Source organism: Xiphophorus couchianus, chromosome 20 (assembly GCF_001444195.1).
Source record: "Xiphophorus couchianus chromosome 20, X_couchianus-1.0, whole genome shotgun sequence".
Classification (NCBI taxonomy): domain Eukaryota; kingdom Metazoa; phylum Chordata; class Actinopteri; order Cyprinodontiformes; family Poeciliidae; genus Xiphophorus; species Xiphophorus couchianus.
Genome location: NC_040247.1, coordinates 287,942 through 307,165, shown reverse-complemented (window position 1 = coordinate 307,165; position 19,224 = coordinate 287,942). Strand labels below are relative to the sequence as shown.

The 19,224-nt window shown below is 39.4% G+C and overlaps 1 protein-coding gene across 1 annotated transcript in view; it reads right to left on the bottom strand.

Annotated features, from left to right (window-relative positions):
• LOC114135751 (integrin alpha-5-like) overlaps positions 1-17,734 on the bottom strand; it is a 52,295-nt gene extending 34,561 nt beyond the window's left edge. The window contains exons 1-7 of the mRNA XM_028003300.1: positions 16,231-17,734; positions 5,997-6,121; positions 2,040-2,140; positions 1,481-1,604; positions 1,311-1,372; positions 469-514; positions 254-379 (exon numbers count right to left, since the gene is read on the bottom strand). Coding sequence (XP_027859101.1) covers positions 254-379; positions 469-514; positions 1,311-1,372; positions 1,481-1,604; positions 2,040-2,140; positions 5,997-6,121; positions 16,231-16,433 — 787 coding nt within the window. The 5' untranslated portion in view covers positions 16,434-17,734. The remainder of the gene's footprint in view (positions 1-253; positions 380-468; positions 515-1,310; positions 1,373-1,480; positions 1,605-2,039; positions 2,141-5,996; positions 6,122-16,230) is intronic.
• Between the last annotated feature and the right edge of the window lie 1,490 nt (positions 17,735-19,224).

Genomic DNA, 19,224 nt, shown 5'->3' with positions numbered 1-19,224 from the left:
GAGTCACTCATGCTGCTGATGGAACCGGCAGAAAGGTCAAGCAGCAGATTTTAAAACAGCATTTTGGGAGAATTTTCTATTACAAACTTACGGAATAAAAGTCTTTTCTCTGCCTACATCCCCCAGAATGCTGTGCAGTTCTTTATTGGAGTTGAGTGAAATTATTGAATATTAACGGACGTATTATCAATTGATATTGTCTGAAGCTAAACTTCGTGTTGGAGCCTGATTTGATTCAAATGCGCTTTCTCACCCAGGTAGCTGTCGTCGTAGCTCCCCTGGACCTGCCGGGTCTGAATCTGTCCAGCGACCGACAGCAGGAAGTAGGACGGGTAGTAGGCCTTAACGATCTCCTCTGCAGTGGCTGAAATCAGCTGACCTACAAAAGGTTCAATGACATTTGACATTTTAGGTCGAAATCGATTTTCTGAAAGGTTTTCATGTTGCTTCACACTCATCTCAGCTCACCTTGCCAGTAAAAGCTGCCAGGCCCTCCAAGAACAACCCTTCCATCCTGTAACACACACACACACACACCCACACACACACACACACACACACACACAACAGTAGCAGAGCAGTTCCTCCTGAGGTCCAAAGTCTGCAGGAGTCTTTATATTCTGCCTCGTAAAAACTTAATACACCTTCAAGTTTTCCACGTTATTTTTATTAATACAGTAAGAAGCTTCAGTGTATATTTTATTGGGATTTATGTGATAGACCAGAATATATGGGGGAGGGGCTGCAAATCACCGAGACATACTCAGCCTCTTTTATTCCACTTCTAAAAATTTTAATCCAATATAAAAACTATTCATTTCATAAGCAACCAATCGTTCACTGGATCACACAGACCTAAAATAGCATCTCAGAGCTAAACATGTAGCAGCTAATGCTAATGTCAGCAGTCACACAGTCAGCATTTCTATAGAAGTTCTTGAAACTCTGGAAAGATGAATGGATAGAATAATACTTTGCTCCTGAATCTGTTTATTCATTAATTTGCTTATTTTGTTGATATATTTAGATATTTAGATTAAAATACAATTCATTCATTAATCACAGACCCTGCAATTAACTCAATAAAAATGTTGCCACTGATTTTTATGCATAAAACACTTGAAAATCTCTCATTATGTTTCTTCTACTTTAGTATTATATACTTATTTCTGCTTGTCTATCAAAATAAATCCCAATAAAATGATGTAAACCCTTTGAAAGGCGCTCTACATGTATCACATGTCATTTTCAAACAGAGCAGAAACATTATTAAAACAATAAGTGAACAGCTGAGCACATAACTGCTGTACCTTGGTAAAGTCAGCACTGAATCCTCCCTGACAGTAACCCTGTCCAGCAGGGCCGTGTCTTTCTGCAGCGAGAAACACCAAAACATGGCCACAGCTGTTACTTTGTGTTGCAATGAAACAGCTAAGAGTGGGTGCGGTTGTATATACGTAATATCAGTCCAGAAACCCGCCTGTTCTGCACGGGGCGAACTCCACAAAGGTTTTGAGAGCGTCAACAGAGAGGTAGCAGGTTCCTGTGATGTCAGAGAACGGCGTGTCGTGTTCTGTCCTCCAGTAATACCTGGGAGCACAGGCCTGGACACAGCAAGAGAAGGACCGGGTTCATTATGAAAGTAAAACTGAAATGTGAAAAAATAACAAATCTGGCATTGTTAACAAGAAGAGAAGGTCCAGAAATCCCAAATTAGCCAAATTAAAAGTTTTAAATAAGCCTACAAGAGATAAAAAGCTGCCAAAACTGGAACTAAACTAGGGAGGCAAACAAATTTTGTGGTTTATGAATAATAATTTATTAGATTAAAATTTGTTCAATTCAATGAAATAACTTCCACTTCAACCCTCTTTCAATATTGGCGTGTACATTATATATATATATATATATATATATATATATATATATATATATATATATATATATATATATGTATATATATATATATGTGTGTGTGTATATATATATATATTCAGTGGTTTTAATCACAGCTACAAGTGTTACTTCTCTAGTCTTACCAAGATGCTGTTACCATGGGAACGCACAATAGCGCCAAACCACTGATGGGACTTGAACTCAACTTGAGTGTTCACACCATTTATGTAAAAATGGCGGTCACCTGCAGAAACACAGAGGAGAGAAGTAGAGTTTCATTCAGGCAGCAGCCATAGCCTCTTTCATCAGGACCCCTGGTAAAGACGTCTACTGAAACCTTACAGCCGTCTTTCACTGCAGCAGCACAGAACAGCTGAGTCTGTTTGGAAACAGAATGGCAGTCTGGAGGAGCCGCTCACGTCAGACCTTGAAAAATAATTAAAACAACTTTGTTCTGGTATTCTTTTGTCTTTATCTTGCTAATATTATAACTATATATACAGTACAGACCAAATGTTTGGACACACCTTTCTAATTCAATGGGTTTTCTTTATTTTCATGACTATTTATAAGGCAATAAATCCCACTTATTAACCTGACAGGGCAGGTTGACCTATGAAGTGAAAACCATTTCAGGTGACGACCTGTTGAAGCTCATCAAGAAAATGCAGAGTGTGTGCAAAGCAGTAATCACAGCAAAAGGTTGAAACTTTGAAGAAACTAGAATATAAGGGCTATTTTCAGTTGTTTTACACTTTTTTGTTTAGTGCATATTTCCACATGTGTTATTCATAGTTTTGACGCCTTCAAATCTACAATGTCAATAGTCATGAAAATAAAGGAAACTCATTGAATTAAAAGGTGTGTCCAAACGTTTGGTCTGTACTGTATGTATATATATATATTTAAAGACCACACCTCTTAGTTCAGCCCTAATACTCACCAGGGTTGCCAGTAAGTGAGTCCACATCTGTAGATGGAGGCTGCTCTCTAATTTAGTAACCATGTCATTGCATGTTGAAATATTCATTAATGCAGGGTTCTGCATGTGTTACTGTTTTCTTTGCTTGTTTTTTACATGGAGTTTGTTTTTTACATACATATTATGGCTTTATTCCAGGGCTCTGCAGCTTTAATCTGCTTTCTATGACATCAAACCTCTCGCAGAGATCATGCTGTTCCTGCAGCCCAAATGGCTGTTCTTCATAGTCAGGTTCTGTTTTTAGATGGGGCCTGGCAGTAACACAGGAATAATAACTTTAGGGAGAGTTGGAAGTAAGAAAGTCTGTGTTGATCCCTGGCAACCATTTGGAATTAAGCAACTTGATTAAATATCACATCTCCACAAAATGTTGCTTTAAAAATAACATTCTGCTGTAGTGGTGGGCAATATGGACATTTATCACCATATGTCATGGTGCTATTGTGATAATGATGATAAGAACAACTTATTACTTCTTTTATTAGGGAACTGTATGACTGTGACTGCATCACAGCAATCATAAGTAGTGCTTTCGAAAAATATTCCTATTTGTGAAACGCTTCTTTTAGGACACCAGTCACAGAAAAGAAATGTGCCTTGAATCACTAAACTGCACACAGTAACTGCATTTAATCATGTTTTCATGTTTATTGGTATTTTTATATCATTTCAATGAAAAAACTGCGGAGAAAATAGCAAAACTAACAAACCAGACAAAGCAGACAGTTTTGGAGGGTTTAAGCAGTAATGGTGCGTTCACAGCAAACGCGTTACGCACGTCAAACACGCGTCAGACGCTCCACGTTCACTGCATGTGCACTTTGAATGCAGATGCTTGAGCTGTTGCTCTACGCCTAGCATTTCACGCATCTGGTTTACATTCAACGTCTATGTGGAGGGCGTGTCAGACACGTCAAGATCATTCTAGCCGTTGTTTTTTGTTGCCGATTTATTTGTCGTACGCGTCAAACGCTTCAAATCGCGCCGTGTTAGATGCGTCTCAGTGGGCCCTCGATGCGTCTCCACATAGACTTTGAATGGAAACCAGACGTTCTCTCAGAGAAATTGTAAAATTTATCACGATAAATGATAAACGATACAATAGATGTCCACCCCTGTTCTGCTGAAACAAGTTGCATCAGAAAGTTTTCATGTGTTAAACAAAGTGAGGGTTGGAAAAGCTTCTGAAACTGTAAGATTAACGGCAGAACGCTCAGGATGTAAAAAAAAAAATGACAAAAACACCAGAAATCTCCTCAGCGTTGTGTTTCATTTCCCTCAGACTGCCTGTGTTTGTAAACATTTTTTGGGTGTGTATTTATGCACGCTGGGTTTGCACTCGCGCTGCGTAAACTCCATGCTCACAATAAGCTGCACCCTGTGATCCTCAAACAGAGGGCCGTATCGCTTCCTGCTCTGCTGATGGAGCCAATTATTTTCCCAGCGGCGTCGGACGCGACCCACGTCATCCGGGGTCTTTGGCCCATTATGAGTCTGAGATCATTTAACATGTGGCTCAGCAGACAAAAAAACAAAACTTAAAAAAAATCTCCATTCATAACCGTTTCACCCTGGCTGGGATTTAAGAATCATTAAAACGCAAGAAAAACATAAAGAGCCGGTTTGAACCTGCAGGTGAAGGGGGCAGCAGCTGCACTTTCTGACTTCTGGGTCAAGAACAGTGGTGGTTAACTCTGGACGGTTCTGCTTCTCTCAGCCACTTTTATGGCTGAACAGACAGAGATGATCAACACCTAGTGTAGCTGACTTCACTATAAAGTGGCATCTTAACGTCCTGGATGGCAATATGTGTTCTGAGAAAACAAACTGCTGGAGCTTAACCTTACATGTAATCGTACATTTTATTTGAATGACTTCATGAATATTTCAAGACATAAATTATAACTAACAGCTAAAGCAGTTTTTCAAAAGCATGTTGCTATCTCAGAGGAAAACAACAAGCTAGCATGTGAATATTTGCCCAACAACCTCAGCAAACATGTTTCGTTTACTGGTTAGCTCACATAGAGCTAGTAAGTCTGACCGTCACTTTAGCGTTAGCTCTGTCGCTAAGCTGTAGTTGGGAATAAATTTAAATTCCTGCTCAACCAGTAGTGTTATTAATGATTACTGACTTAATCATTAAGTCAGTAATCATTGATGAGACTAATAATAAAACTTATTAATAGACTTAATAGTCTATTAATAGACTATTAATATAATCTATTAATAGACTATTAGGTCTATTAATAAGTCTTATTATTAGTCTTATTAATGTTTACTGACTTAATATAGTCGTAATACTACAAATGTTAATCAGTAATAGCTAGAGTTAAATTCTAATCTAAATGTTGCATTTTTTTAAAACAAAGAATAGCTTTGAAAACATATATTTACAAACTTTTCTGCTTTAGAAAATGTGCATAATTTTACTATGGAAGAAATATAGTCTAATTAGAATCTGACTTTTTTTTTTTTACACTGAATTTATTACCCTGAAATTTTACGTTGTCTATTATGTGCATGAAATTTTTATTTTACTTTAAAGATTTGTGTTTCTTAAGCGTTAACTGTGACCCAATGCAATGGTGTCACATGATCAAAAGAGTGTAATCTGATTGGGTAAAAAGCTGGTTGGCTCCATCTATTGCTGACCATTTTGGCTGGGTCACCAGAAGGTCACTGCATTTGCAGCAAATTTAAAAGAAAATCATATTCATAAAAGTTGAAAGTCAGATGAAGGGCTGACTTTCAGCTTTAATTCAGTGGGTTGAGTAGAAATATGAGGAACTAAGGCACATTTTAATGCCATTTCTTCTATTTGGCAGCTCAAAAGTAATTGGACAAATTAAATAACTCAAAATAAAATGTTCATTTCTAACACTTGGTTGAAAATAACTGGTTGAAGTCTCAAACCCATGGACATCACCAGATGCTGCACTTCTTCCTTTTGAATGTTGCGTTCTCCATTCTTTCTATTGCACCACAACACATGGTAAGGTAGGAAACAGTCTGCTGCCAACTCAAGTTAGTTAACATTTGCTTTCCTACAAACATACATTTATCTGTTAAGCAGAGAAGAAGTAATTGACTGGTAGTCTGAATAAAACCGTGGTACCTTGCTGGTCAAAGTTGATAACGCTGCAGTTGTTCTGGCTCCAGGAACAACGGTACACAGCTCCTCCCTCGGTGACGTTCGGCTGACTGGTGTTGGCTTTTGGAGCTCCAATAAGGACACTGATACTGGACAGCAGAAAAACAAAGAAAGTTTAACAAGCTGCTGGAAAAAACACAAAAGTGCACAAACATTAAGGCTGCATGATGTCTCACGAATGTATTGTTACTGAAGATCACTGAATGCAATATGCATATTGCTAAGAAATGCCTGGACTGCAATAAAGGTTAGCTTGAATTACTGTATGGCTGTAATATATTTGGTGACCCTCGTTGTTAGAAGCAGCATTAAGATTTAGTCAAGATTTGGTCAAATCAATAATAAACAAAGTTGTTTTATTGCCCAAACAGCAGATGTGATCCAAAACCTCATTGTGATTAAAGTATTTGTATTTTTATTTTACTGTGCCTAGAGGAGTGTCTTTCATGTAAACAGTTACATGAATTATATTCATAATTCAGCCATGCTAGTGCTCATCATCTACCAGCCAATCAGCGACATCAGAGTTTTATTGAACCGTTGGAGCAACAAGCCCCACCTACAGGGGAGCGGTATGTCGGGCAAATTATATTTTGCGATTTTATAGAAAAGTTATGGATTCAACACAACTAAAAACAAACCATCATCCTCCTCCTACTTCCTGTCGTCTCCTACGTGGTTTTCATCAGCAGTAACATTTAGCTGTTGATCACGTCACTCCTGCTATGTGAAAAAAACCATCTCATCTAAGTACAACATTTTTTTATCGAAAATCAAATTTTTGTTTCAAAATTGTCATGTTTCTACTAGACAAATTTGTTTTTGTAATTTTGCTTCATAGTTAATGGAAACGCAGCTACAAACAGCTGGCACTTGATAGACGTCAGGTTCGGGGTTTGTGTAAGTTAATACTATCACAGTGGATTGTTGGAAGCAGTGGGGCCGTACCCATCAGTCCCAACATTAGAGCACTGTGACATCTGTATAAGCCATATGTTGGGCAATTGGGCAGAAATCACCTGGCAGTCAACAACAATTCCATGAATCATCATCCCATCATTTATGCCCACTTTGGCCACAGTTGGCGTGTCGGCTCCAGAACCATAACTGGTCTGTGTGAGTACAAAGGTTCATCCAAATCTGGCCAATGTTGGGGTGCTTAACTGTTACCTTTAAGTCATTTACATTTGCACTCACAGTACCGAGAAGTACAGAAAGGTGGCTTCAAATCCAAACCAGAACTAATGACATCAGGGCTTTGCTTTTAGGTGCTTGTAAGTTTTTTCACAACTACTTCATGAGGTTTTAAGAGAGCAGTTTCCAGCTGTCACATCTGTGTTTGGGTAAATCTCTGCCGCTATTGCTAGGTTGTTACAGCTGGACTATTAGCATATAGTTAAAAATTACTGTGCCTTAAAGTGACTGTAAGAAAGAACTGAGACAAACAACTCCTTTAAAAAGAGCATAAAAACTAGAAGCTGATTGGATGGAACATCTATCAAACTCAGAGGAGGCGCCTCACATCTACTGCTCTGATATGCAACATATGTCATGTTATGGCTGCCTGTAAAAGTCAAGTCAGGGTTATTTATATTTCAGCAACAAGGCAGTTCAAAGTGCTTTACGCAGTAAAAACACAATACAGTAACCAATCATGAAACAAGCAATAAACATTACATTTGGTCAAATGTCATCATCAAAATCATCAAGCAAATATATATTGATCAATGTTCCGGTTATTTGTTATGAATCAAAGCAACTCTGGACAGGTGGGTTTTCAGCCCTGATTTAACAGAACTCCATGTTTCAGCTGATTTTGTCATGAATTGTGTTAATTGAGGTAGTTCTGGTTCTGGGTATGGATGCAGAGCAGAACCAGAACCAGAACAAGAAGACCTGAGAGGTCTAAAGGTTGATACAACAGCAGATCTTTAATGTACTGGGTTCTAATCCATTCAGTGATTTATAACCTAAAGTTTAAAGAGCTGTTATGACATTCATCTGTCATAACCTGGTATCTTAAAATTAGCATCAACAAAAGATTCAGCTGCCTAAAGGACTAAAATCCCAAAACAGATCCCATAATTACCCTGCAATCCCACTTTTAGCATTATACATGGTTTGAAGACATCAAGGAGGAGGTTCTGGAGTCTGGTCTAGTCAAAGCACAGACCTCAAAGTAATAGAGAACTTGTGGTAGGACTGACAAGTGCTGTTCACAGCTGATCTCATTGCAACCTGACAGACTGAACAGCTTAGCAGAAAGAATGGAGGAAAATGGCAGGTTCTATGTTAAATACTATATTTAATGTAAATCAATTTTAACATTGACACTAAAGGGACTTTTTTGTTAAATTACTTAGTCAAAAAAGCCTAATTTTGTTGACAATAACTTATGATTTGTGACAGCAATACAAAGAGCAAAACATCCAGAGCTGTCCATAATATGGACGTATTAGAGTTGCTTTTACAGACCCAGCTATTGTCTTTGGCTTTTGAATTAAAATGAGCTTGATATCATTTTTTTTAACTAATGAATTATTTCAATAATATCTTCCATGATCTTTTTTTCTTTTTAAATACCCTACCAATTATTTTGTTCTTGCTGTGTACCACGCTGGTGCAATTAGTTTGCTGTGAAACTCTAGAAAATGCAGCTGAGATTGACACTGACCAAAAACAGGAACAGAGTTAGTCTATTCAACGCCAGAGAGTCAGGAAAAAACTCACTTTACTTTTTCTACCGTGTGCGTAAACATGTATTCGGCGGCGAATAACGGATACTGAACTGTCAGCATTTATACAATAGAAGTGTTTCTTATGGTCATAATGGATCATGTACTTGTCAGGCCAATGTACACATAGGAGTTGCAGACGACAAACGTATTTCATGATGCAGTCAAACAGAGTCAGATTTCACCAGACGTTGCTGTAATGTGACATTTTACAGCCCACTGGCCGTCTGTCCCAAAGCTAAGCTACCTCAGTCTGTCAGCTCTGGACAATCCAGAGGGAAAAACTCTGATACTCAGAGGTTAATGTGGACCAAACTATTCTAGTGGCAGGAAACATCACCAAATCCACTTCCTGAAAGACGGTTAAAAAGAAATTGTTAGAATTATTGCTGGTTTACAGTTTTAAACACTGTAACACATTTGTGGTCATGACAACATATTGTAAGACTTGTTGAAGCTTTTCACTGGTTTTTCTTCCGCAACAATTTTTCAGTCACAGTTTACATTTTTCTTACTTTCAATTTTACCTCAACGTAGTAAGAGGAAACTTTGCTGTGTGTTTCTATTGACCATATAATTGTGCAAATAGGAATTACAAAATAAATTTGTTTCATGGAAAAACTGAAATTTCAAGAAAAGTCATGTTGTTCTATGAAAGCATTTTGCGCTAGAATCAGGTGGTTTTTCAGCCATTATATTTTTCATAAAATTGCAATGAAAACACTTTAATCGCATCATAAGAATCACAAGGCACTGGCATCCTTAGACAATGAGCATCTGGCTCCACCAGAAGTCTTATTGGGTTGTGAAGTTTACTTAGTTCAAAAGTGTTGAATCCATAACTCTGCTGTAAAATCAGCAAATACAATTTCTCCAAAGCGCCGCTCCCACGTAGGCGGGGCTTGTCGCTCCATCACCTGAATAAAACGCCAACGTCTCCTCTGATTGGCTGGTAGATAATGAGCGCTAGCACCACGACTAAATTGTTAATATATTTCATGCAACAGTTTACAGTTTACATCCGTCGCTGCCATGATTTTTAATGACTTATGAACAAACTTATTTAGGTGTCATTTTAATTTCATTTCTTATTTAACAGAAACACAGCAATTAAGAAACTGTGCTGTTTCTACATTAGCAGGACAATGACAAAGTACTGCACACATTTGTAGTGGAAACGCAGCTACTCTTATGCTAACTGTATGCTAGTATTTAACCGCCTTTTGACAGACAGTTAAAATGATGCATGAGATTGCAGACAAATGCTAGCTTTATGGCCAACAGTGACAGTAGTAGAAATCCACCAGACTGTTTTCTCTGCCCATTCCCCAGCATGTCTGGAGATCATAAGTGGAATATTCACATGGCAGGATAAGCTCACCTTATGTAAAGTGCTCACTCTGCAGACACTGAGGCAGCCATGGCACAGGCCTCTGTTTCAAAACCCACTTGACTTAATCACCCTCACCTCCTGTGATCTCTGCACGTGTGGAGTCGTAACTTACACTGTCGAGTCAATGAAAAGTGCTAGCAGTGAAAATTTAACAGCCAACGATAGGCTCCTTGACAATAAGCTGTGTATTAGAGGAATGATGGATGCCTCTGTTGAGACCTGAGAGCAAGATTCCTTTCCTTTAGCTTGTGTTCACCAGGAACATCTGCTCATGGGGAAGTGAGTCACAGGCAGGGTGAGGTCAAACATGTACCGTGCAATTTTCCCCTGAGTGGATTTCAAGACAACACTTTGGCATACAATGTAAAAAATATATATATCATTAAAGGTTTTTAAGTCTCACATTCATCAGGAAACTATTTGTGATGCTCATTTCGATGAGGATGTCAGCCACTGAATACTGTGCAACATGACTCCTTTCAGGGTGTTTTCATGCCTGATAGTCTGGTAGACTCCATTACAGACCAAACTTGAAACATTTGTTACATTTTCAGCTGCTGCTGTTCTCTGTCACACAGCACTGAGTCAAACCAACCAAACCCTTTGGAAAACCTGCTTATCCCTTCTCCCCTGTGGGGGCGCTGCAGCAAGAATTGCTGAAGGAAACGACACAGGAACCTCTGAAAAATTCCCTCTCACTTTAGACTTACCTTCACATTTGTTTTGGCTGTATTTACCCAGAATGCCCAGCGCGATAGTACGCATCTTGCTTTGATTGCGATCTCCAGTCCGCTTTGCATTCACATAAGTATTCGAACCGCACCAAAGTTCACTTCAACCGAATCCAGAGCGAGGTTTGTGGACGGACCAGAGTTCACTTTTTTGGTCTGCAGAGTTTGATTGAGCGTTTACGCCTCCCCAAACAAACCGGACTTTCTAGGCAAACGGACCGCAGTCGGATTAAAGCAGACTAACCAGCACCCTCAAGATGTAATCTACAAGAAACCTAAATGAAGTACACTAAATCATCCAAGACTGACTAAAATGTCGGAATCAATTTCTTTTTTATGGTTCAAACTAGTTTTATACACTGCAGTAATACAGTATGTCTCTATTAACTCTTAGTTATGCACCTCACAATTCTGGCCATCATGGTCAAGTGTATAGTACGCACCACAGTCTGGTGTAAACAAGCCATCACAGCAAAACATGATGGTGTTATGATTATGTGGGGATGGTTTTCTCTGAGATCAGAGTTGATGGGAGGATGAGTGGAGCTAAAGACAGAATATTACTGGATGAAAACCAGCATGGCAGCAAAAGACTAAAGGCAACAGGATAACAACCCTGTTGCCTTCAGTAGCAGGGTTGTCATCCTTTAGAATGTTTTTGTGTGTCAGAATGGCCCATTAAAAGGCCAGACATAAATCCAATTTATGATCTGAGACTTGCAAATTGTTTTTCCATCCAATCTGAATGAGGTGGTATTTTGTGGCAACATTGCAGCATGTCAATCTCTGGATGGTGCAAAGCTAGTTGACAAACACCTGCAGCAATAACAGCAGGTGGTTTATAAAGTATTTTCAAATGGGGGTTAAATATAAAAGCACGTCACACTTTTCAGTTTTTACAGATAAATAATGCTGAAAACCACAAATCGTTTTTATTTCCACTTCACAATTATACAGAAAACACAACTAAAATAAAGGGAAGGTTATCATATAGCAAAAAATGAAGAGATTACTTTAGCGTCACTCCATTATTTTTACTGTATTGTTTTAATGCAGCCAAACAGCCAAAGCTGTAGGAAAACCAAGGAGCAGAACAGTCCTTCACCGTTAGCAACATACATGCAGAAAGAGGACTAAAACAGATGTGCAATAATTTCCCACATGGCTTTGCATGGACACACTACCTTCCCACACATGCTGCATCTAACCTTACACTGAACAGTGAAAACAGAGCTAACCTGGAACCAACAAGGGCCGCTCTTCATAATGCTAAGTATGGATAAACAATCTAATAAGAGTCAGAATGCATGGCAGCCAGAAAAAACAATGCTATCAGCAGAGATGTGTTCAGGAGAGCTTCACTTTCCCACAGACCAGCAGTCTGGATTTATGTTCCGCAACAATTGTAAGCTGTTAAAACACATGAAGCTGATTGAGGACAAAGCGTAGCATTGTTCCAAATAATAAGTGCTGCGAGGGGAAAAAAAACCAGCTCCCTCAAAACAAATGGGTCTAAATCAAAATCTTAGTAATTAGCTCACAACATGCCCACTAACCACCGCAGGTTTAACAAAGCAAGCCCAGAAAATCTAAACCAGTTTCCAATGATGTAAACATTAGCCCAACATGTTAGCCTGTTAGCCCCCAGAGGATGATGGTGAGAGGAAACCTGATGGAGAGCAGGCAGGATTTACTGTAGGCTCTCCTGTTAGCTGTTGAAAGCTAAATCTACTTCAGCAGCGTAATATCTATTGTATGTCACCTGTAAAATTACACAGTCAAAAATTAACAACCTTTTGATTTTGATTACATGGCCCATCATAACACCAAAAACTGGGGTGTTCATTTTTCAGTCATATTTTCACAATTTTTAAATGTCACAGCTTCAATCTAAATATTTAATTAGAGTAGATTAGCTATTTAGCTTCATACTAAATGTTTAGTTAGAAGGCTAAATATTTCTAGCCTCAAACTGAGTATTTAGTTTGCCTAGCATTGGAGGGTTGCCGGTTCAATCCCCACTCTGTCCGCCTCTGTCATTGTGTCCTTGGGGAGGACACCCACCAGCCTTGCCTGCTGGCAGCCTGTGGCTACTATCCAATAGCTCATCATTATCAGTGTGTGAATGGTTGAATAACTGACTGTAGTGTGAAGTGCTTTGGAGTCCTCTGGACTTGATAAAGCTCTATGCAAGTACAAGCCATTTGTCATTTCCCACAGTTCAGAGTTAAATATTTAGCTAATATGTAAACTCACTTGCCAACAACCAGAAACATTAAATAACTGTTAAATATATTTTCTTTGTTTTAACGGTTGTTGTGATGATTACAGAGTGATTTCTGTTATTAAAAGGAAGCAATGAATAAAAAAAAGTTGTTAAAGTGTTTGTCATCTCACATATATCCAGCCAGTAATACATTAGGAACTTGACGATGGCTACAAAAAGTAACAGTTATCCAAATGCTAGTGGAGGTGTTTGTGCAATATTGACCTTGAATAAAAGAAAATCCCCAGTAAATTCAACACTGGGAACCAGGTCTTTTTTGTCTCATTAAATCCATCATGAAAATGAACGTCTTATAGCATCAATAAAAGCCCAGAGAGAGTATTAAATTCATGGCCACAACGAGTGAATGGAATCTTACTGACCACAACTGTGCAAAAAGATTTTAGGTGTTGAACTGAGTCCTCTGGAGATTTACAGCAACTGTGGAAAGCAAACAACAAGAGTGGCGAGACAAGCCAATCAGCTTTTGGCTTTGGCCACAAAGCTAAAACCTTTGATAGCAGTCAGGTTGTTCTGATGGTTCTGTTAGTCTGGTTCTAGCTCGCAGTAGGCTTGTCTGGTTATTACAGCCTTGAATCTTAAGTTGTTCAACTTTAGGTTAGCCAGGGAATGCTGAAGTAAAGCCAACCACGCTGGTTCAGTGGTTTGAGTGTCTGTTTGGCATTAGACTTTTGTCTCGACCAGTTCTGGTGCCGTAAGATTGGCACAACCTCGGCTCAGACTGAAGAACCACAAGCCTGAGGAAAGAACAGGATCCATAATGTTCTGAGGTCTGGATCATTAGCTGTCTTTCCCTAACAAATATGCGCAAAACTTTGTCTATAATCCGCTCATGTAGAAAAAACACAATTTCGCAATTGTGGTGTTTCCAATAAATAAGAAACACAATTAAAATCTCGATATGTCACTAAAATAAACACCATGCCATGAGTGTACACCACACCATGCCGGTTGTTGATTATGCAGCTGGTGCAGTGTTTCCACTGCAGTTTTGCTAAATCAACTCATTTCAATACAGTCAAAAAAAAAAACACTTCAGCCTAGTGTCAAAATTTTTTATTGAAAAACAAGATTTTTGTTTTAATTGGCATGTTTCCATAGAGCAAATTTATTTTTGACATAATTGTCAAACTGAGCGATTATGTTGTCAACAAAAACGCATCTATGGAGACCAACAGCCAATCAAAATGTTCCAGGAGCCAAGTTTAGGACCAGACATGTTTTAACTCTGGAAACACTGGAGAAACTTTGGTCTGAAAATGTTTCCCAATCTGTTTAGATTACCCTAGTGCTGCTAGTTTATTAGTAGCGTTTTTTGTGTGTGTCTCTGTGATGGACTGGGAAAGCTGTGTGCTGACTCCAGATCGGTCCTCTTTAGGTCTGAAGATAATAACTTCAGGTTGGTTTCTGTTCACCTGGAGAAAGTTATGGCACATCCACACATTGATTTGTTCTAAGCATCTGTTCAATGCTTGGATGGGTTCAGAGTCAGTGAATCCTGTCTATTCTGAAGATACACAGATTATTTTGTGGAATGTAATTCCAAATTATCTGGAAAAAAAATCTTTATTTTATTTTTCTTAGTGGAACATATCTCAAGCATAAATGAAAGAAAATGCATCTTGTGAAACCAAAATAGCAATCATACTTCACTGGCTAATGGATGGTGTTTGCAAAGCAGCCAATTCAGGAGCCCAATTCATTTTCCTTGATGCTGATTGGTCGTACTCCCATAAAGTGGATGCTAGCTTCTACCTGTGCTAACATAGTTTCCACTGAGCCTATTAATGCACATTAAGGTATAATTTGTGTTTTAACTGGTAGTTATTAGTGTTTTCTGAGGGGGTCTTTGAATTTACTTATTATGGTCCCTAACTCCTGCAAATACAAGAGGTGCACTGTAGACAAGCACAGAAAAACCACTGCATGTGGTCTAGTCAAATTTCAAAGGGGGTATTCCTACACTCATGACACTTTGTTTTAAAAAACAGTTTACAAAACCGTTCTTTGAAACATTTCCAAGGAGAATTCCTAAAACTCGTCTCATCTCGTGAACTAAATATTGTGCAACATTTTGTTACGTCAGCTGCAGTTATTTATTTACTGAATACAATATTTTGTACAGTGTTGCACATAGACTCCCCCTATTTTCTTGTAGCTTTATTTCTTTCCTTAGGCAAAGATTTTTTTTTTTCTACGGGCCTTAAGACAGGTCCGTAGAAAGGTCTGATTTCCATATATCAATCAATCAATCAAATTTTATTTGTATAGCACGTTTCAGCAGCAAGGTATTTCAAAGTGCTTTACATCATAACAAGCACAAAAATACAAAGTCATGGTGAGCTACAAACCAATTCTCATCTCGTAAATGCATTATTTTTTAAGATTTTTTCAGGTGAAAGCAATCTGAAGCCATCAGGTTGGGTTAATAGACTTCACACCTCATTCATCCCCTCTATTGATCTTGAGTCAAACCAGGTAATGGACCTTTCTGAGTGTAGAACAAGAAGAAGACTTTTGATCTCTGACTGCATCTTTCTCTCAGCAGTTCCTGAGCTGTCAGAAAAAAAAAAAAAAAAAGCCAAATGAAAAAGCTCCACTGTCCTCTTGGAGCCCTGTTCGGGGTAAGAGTCGTGTTTTTCTTTGCTGTGGGTTAACCCCCTCCTCTCTGAATCACACACAGACTCGTGCGTCTGGTTCCAATCAGACTCGTGCAGGAATTCCATCTGAGTGTGCACGTGTGTGGAAAAGATCAAAGTGCAAATGAAGGCTGTGTGTTTTAGTAGGAATATCTACAAATACGAAACAACAACTCAAAATCATCTTTGAAATGGATTTTTACAATAATAACTTACAGCATTCAGACGGGTTGGGGTCTTTGTGTCTGTGCTAGAACAGAAGACCGGATGTAAACCGTAAACAAAAGACTCGGATTAGGAAAAAAAATAGGATTTGTAGTTATCTTTCGTTGTTTTGTTTTTTTTGTTGTTGTTGTTGTTTTGTTTTGTTTTTTATTAAGGTTGTGCTTCGCGGAGTTGTGCTGTGACTTTACCTGGATGAGTTCCCGAAGAATTCCACGGAATATCCGAAATAACTCCCCCGCTTTCCCGTGAAAACGGAGCGTCCCTCCGCGTCCAGGTTAAAAGCGACACAAAGCTGAAGCGCGGCCGCCACTACAGGTAGCAGCAGCGCGGCGCGGCGGCGGCGGTCTCCCCGCGGCCGGTACGAAGGTGAGAGTCCAGGAAGGGCGCCCATCTCAGCTGCTGAGAGACTCTTCTTTCACGGAGGAGGCTCGGCGCAACACGCATCATCCGTCCTGGTTCCTTATCCCGGCCAACTTTGTGCTCTTAACCCGAAATCAGAACCCTGAACAACCCCACTTCTCAGCTCCAACAGGTCCGGTGTGATGCTGCTCCAGAGTGGATGGGGACATGTAAAGACTCAGAGAGAGAGAGAGAGAGAGAGAGAGAGAGAGGGAGAGAGGAAAGGAGGAAAAGGTTGTATCTTCTTCTGGGGTGGAGCTGTAAGTGTTCCCTGGTCCCTAGTTTTCACATTACAGCAGAAAGGAGAGTTTATGTTTCAACTTGTGTAAAGGAAATCATACAGCACATCCCGTTATATTACTTTGCAAAAGCTTTCATAACTCATGTATAACATTAGTCAGGAAGCCTGGATAAATGCTTGGTAGACCCACCTTCATCTGTGATTCCAGCTCTAAGTCTTCTGGGGTTTTTATGCCTGGACCTTACACCTGCAGACTGAATTTGTTAACAAGGGATAGCAAAACAACTCTGGCTCACTGAGACTGGATGAGTGTTTACATAATGTATGTATCCACTAATTTAACATATTTGACACAGACTCTCAGCTTTGGCTTTCACTAGGTCATTCCTAGTTGATTATCCTTTGATGTGCATCATTTTCTGTCCCTACACAGCATGATATTACCACCACCATGTTTCACCATGGGGATAGTACTAGTGTTCAGAGCCACACAGCGTCTAGCATGTTGGCCAAAGAGTCTGGCATTCACGGACATTTTGGACTCATATGTTCTCAAAATTAGGCTCTTCTGATATGTTAGCAGAAAAAGTGGAGGAAGGAGACAAAATCAGCCATCTTGAGACAACAAGGTTCAGATATGTGGAGCCATTCATCCATATGCAAGATATGGACAGAACAATTCAGTGTGACAATCAAACGATTGACTGATTAAATGTCCCAAAACTTCACCTTACAGTTTTAGAGGCATTCCTACTATTGTACCATAATATTCACTGTAACACTTAACATTTAAATATGATTATGCAATGTGTTAGTGTCGCAAAAAGGAGGGAACTGACCTCTGTCCAAGTCTTCGTTTGTCTCAACCCGAAGTTCTCTGAACTGTGAGCAAACCCTCAGCAGACAAATGACTGTGAAAGCTTGAAGTGTTCTGTGAGTTTGTCCTCAGTCAGAAAAGGATCATTTTCCCCAACAAAGCTAGCATGTCAAGACAATTCAACACGACTAAAGTGAGAAATCCCACGAACTGATCACATCTATTCTTGACTTTGCTGAAGCTAAGCTTCTCTCTGTCACAGCAGACAGGCAGGTATGCAGTGTGGGATTATTTATAGATGTATTCGTGCACGTGCGTGTGTGCGTGTGTGTGTGTGTGTTGGGGGGCAAGAAGGGTAACCGATCAAGGAGAGCCTCTGATTTGAATAACACTAAGCCATGCTGTTTAGCCGGCCAAAGGCAACACCACTTGTAGACGGAAAGTGTTCACTCTGTAAAAACACGACTCTAAACGGCACATTAAACTGCACCCTGTAGCTCTAGCTGATAGAAAGAAGAATGATATAAATTATGGCTTATGTGTTTGGTTGCTATTTCAACTGGCAGTTCATTTCGTCATGAGCTGGAGTTGCGTATGTAACCAGGACAGACTGTGCCACACCGTACAACCAAGTGTTACATTTTCTTAGTACAACTTGTCCCCATCAGTCAAAACCCTAACTTTCATCTCCATAATCTATTCCTGATTAAAGTAATGGTACAGTGGCACCTTTGCTACCTGACAACAGAGCAAGTAATGAGTCCCATTGGAGCTCTACTGGCATAAAGTATGAACTACCTGTTAACACAACATGATCATCTGTTCTACAAGACCTTGGAAATGACTTCACACCCCTTGAACTTTGTATTCTACAATGCTACAACCACTAGCCTGGTAAAAACCATCTGCTTTTGCTTTGTACAGAGTCAGAACCTTGAGAAGTGATTGCTTGTTGGAGGCATAGGCTTGGACTTCTCATGGAGCACATAAATTCTTATAAAAATGTAAAGACTATGAAAAAATTCATCATCACTATGACACTTGACCTTCCACCTAACAGGCAGGCAGGATAAGTAGAGCATTAATCACAGAAGCAGCCACAAGTCACTATAAATACAGCAAAATGTGGTTATAGAATCACTGATTCATATGCAAACCTAACTTTTTTCTTTCCACCTCTCCATCCATCCATCCATCCATCCATCCATATTTTCTTTCACCCTTGTCCCTAGTGGGGTCAGGAGGTGCTGGTGTCTATCTCCAGCTAATGTTCCAGGCAAGAGGCGGGGTCACCCTGGACAGGTCACCAGTCTGTCACAGTCTTTCCACCTCTCAAATATATTTAATCTTTTGTCAGTCTATCACGAAACACTCACATTAAACATATTCACTCTTTAACGTATCAACATCTTTTTTTTAAAAAGTGCTAGAGGGGAAGTCAGCATTTTTCAGGCCGGGCCTGAAAGGGGAGCGCCACTTGCAATTAAACACTTTAATTATGTAAACTAGATGAATGGTGTCTGAATGGTTTTATTTGGAGATTTGTAAAACCATGAAGGAACTTTGGGAGAGGTCCTCTTTACCCTACGAAATGTTTGTTTTTCTGTGGTATCCACTATTTGGTTAACTTCTGAACCGTCCCTTCCTGTGGTGTGGCTCTGCATCCTGAAATATGTCAAATTACGGTGGCCAATCGTCAGCGTAGTGCCGTAAAATCCCAGCTGT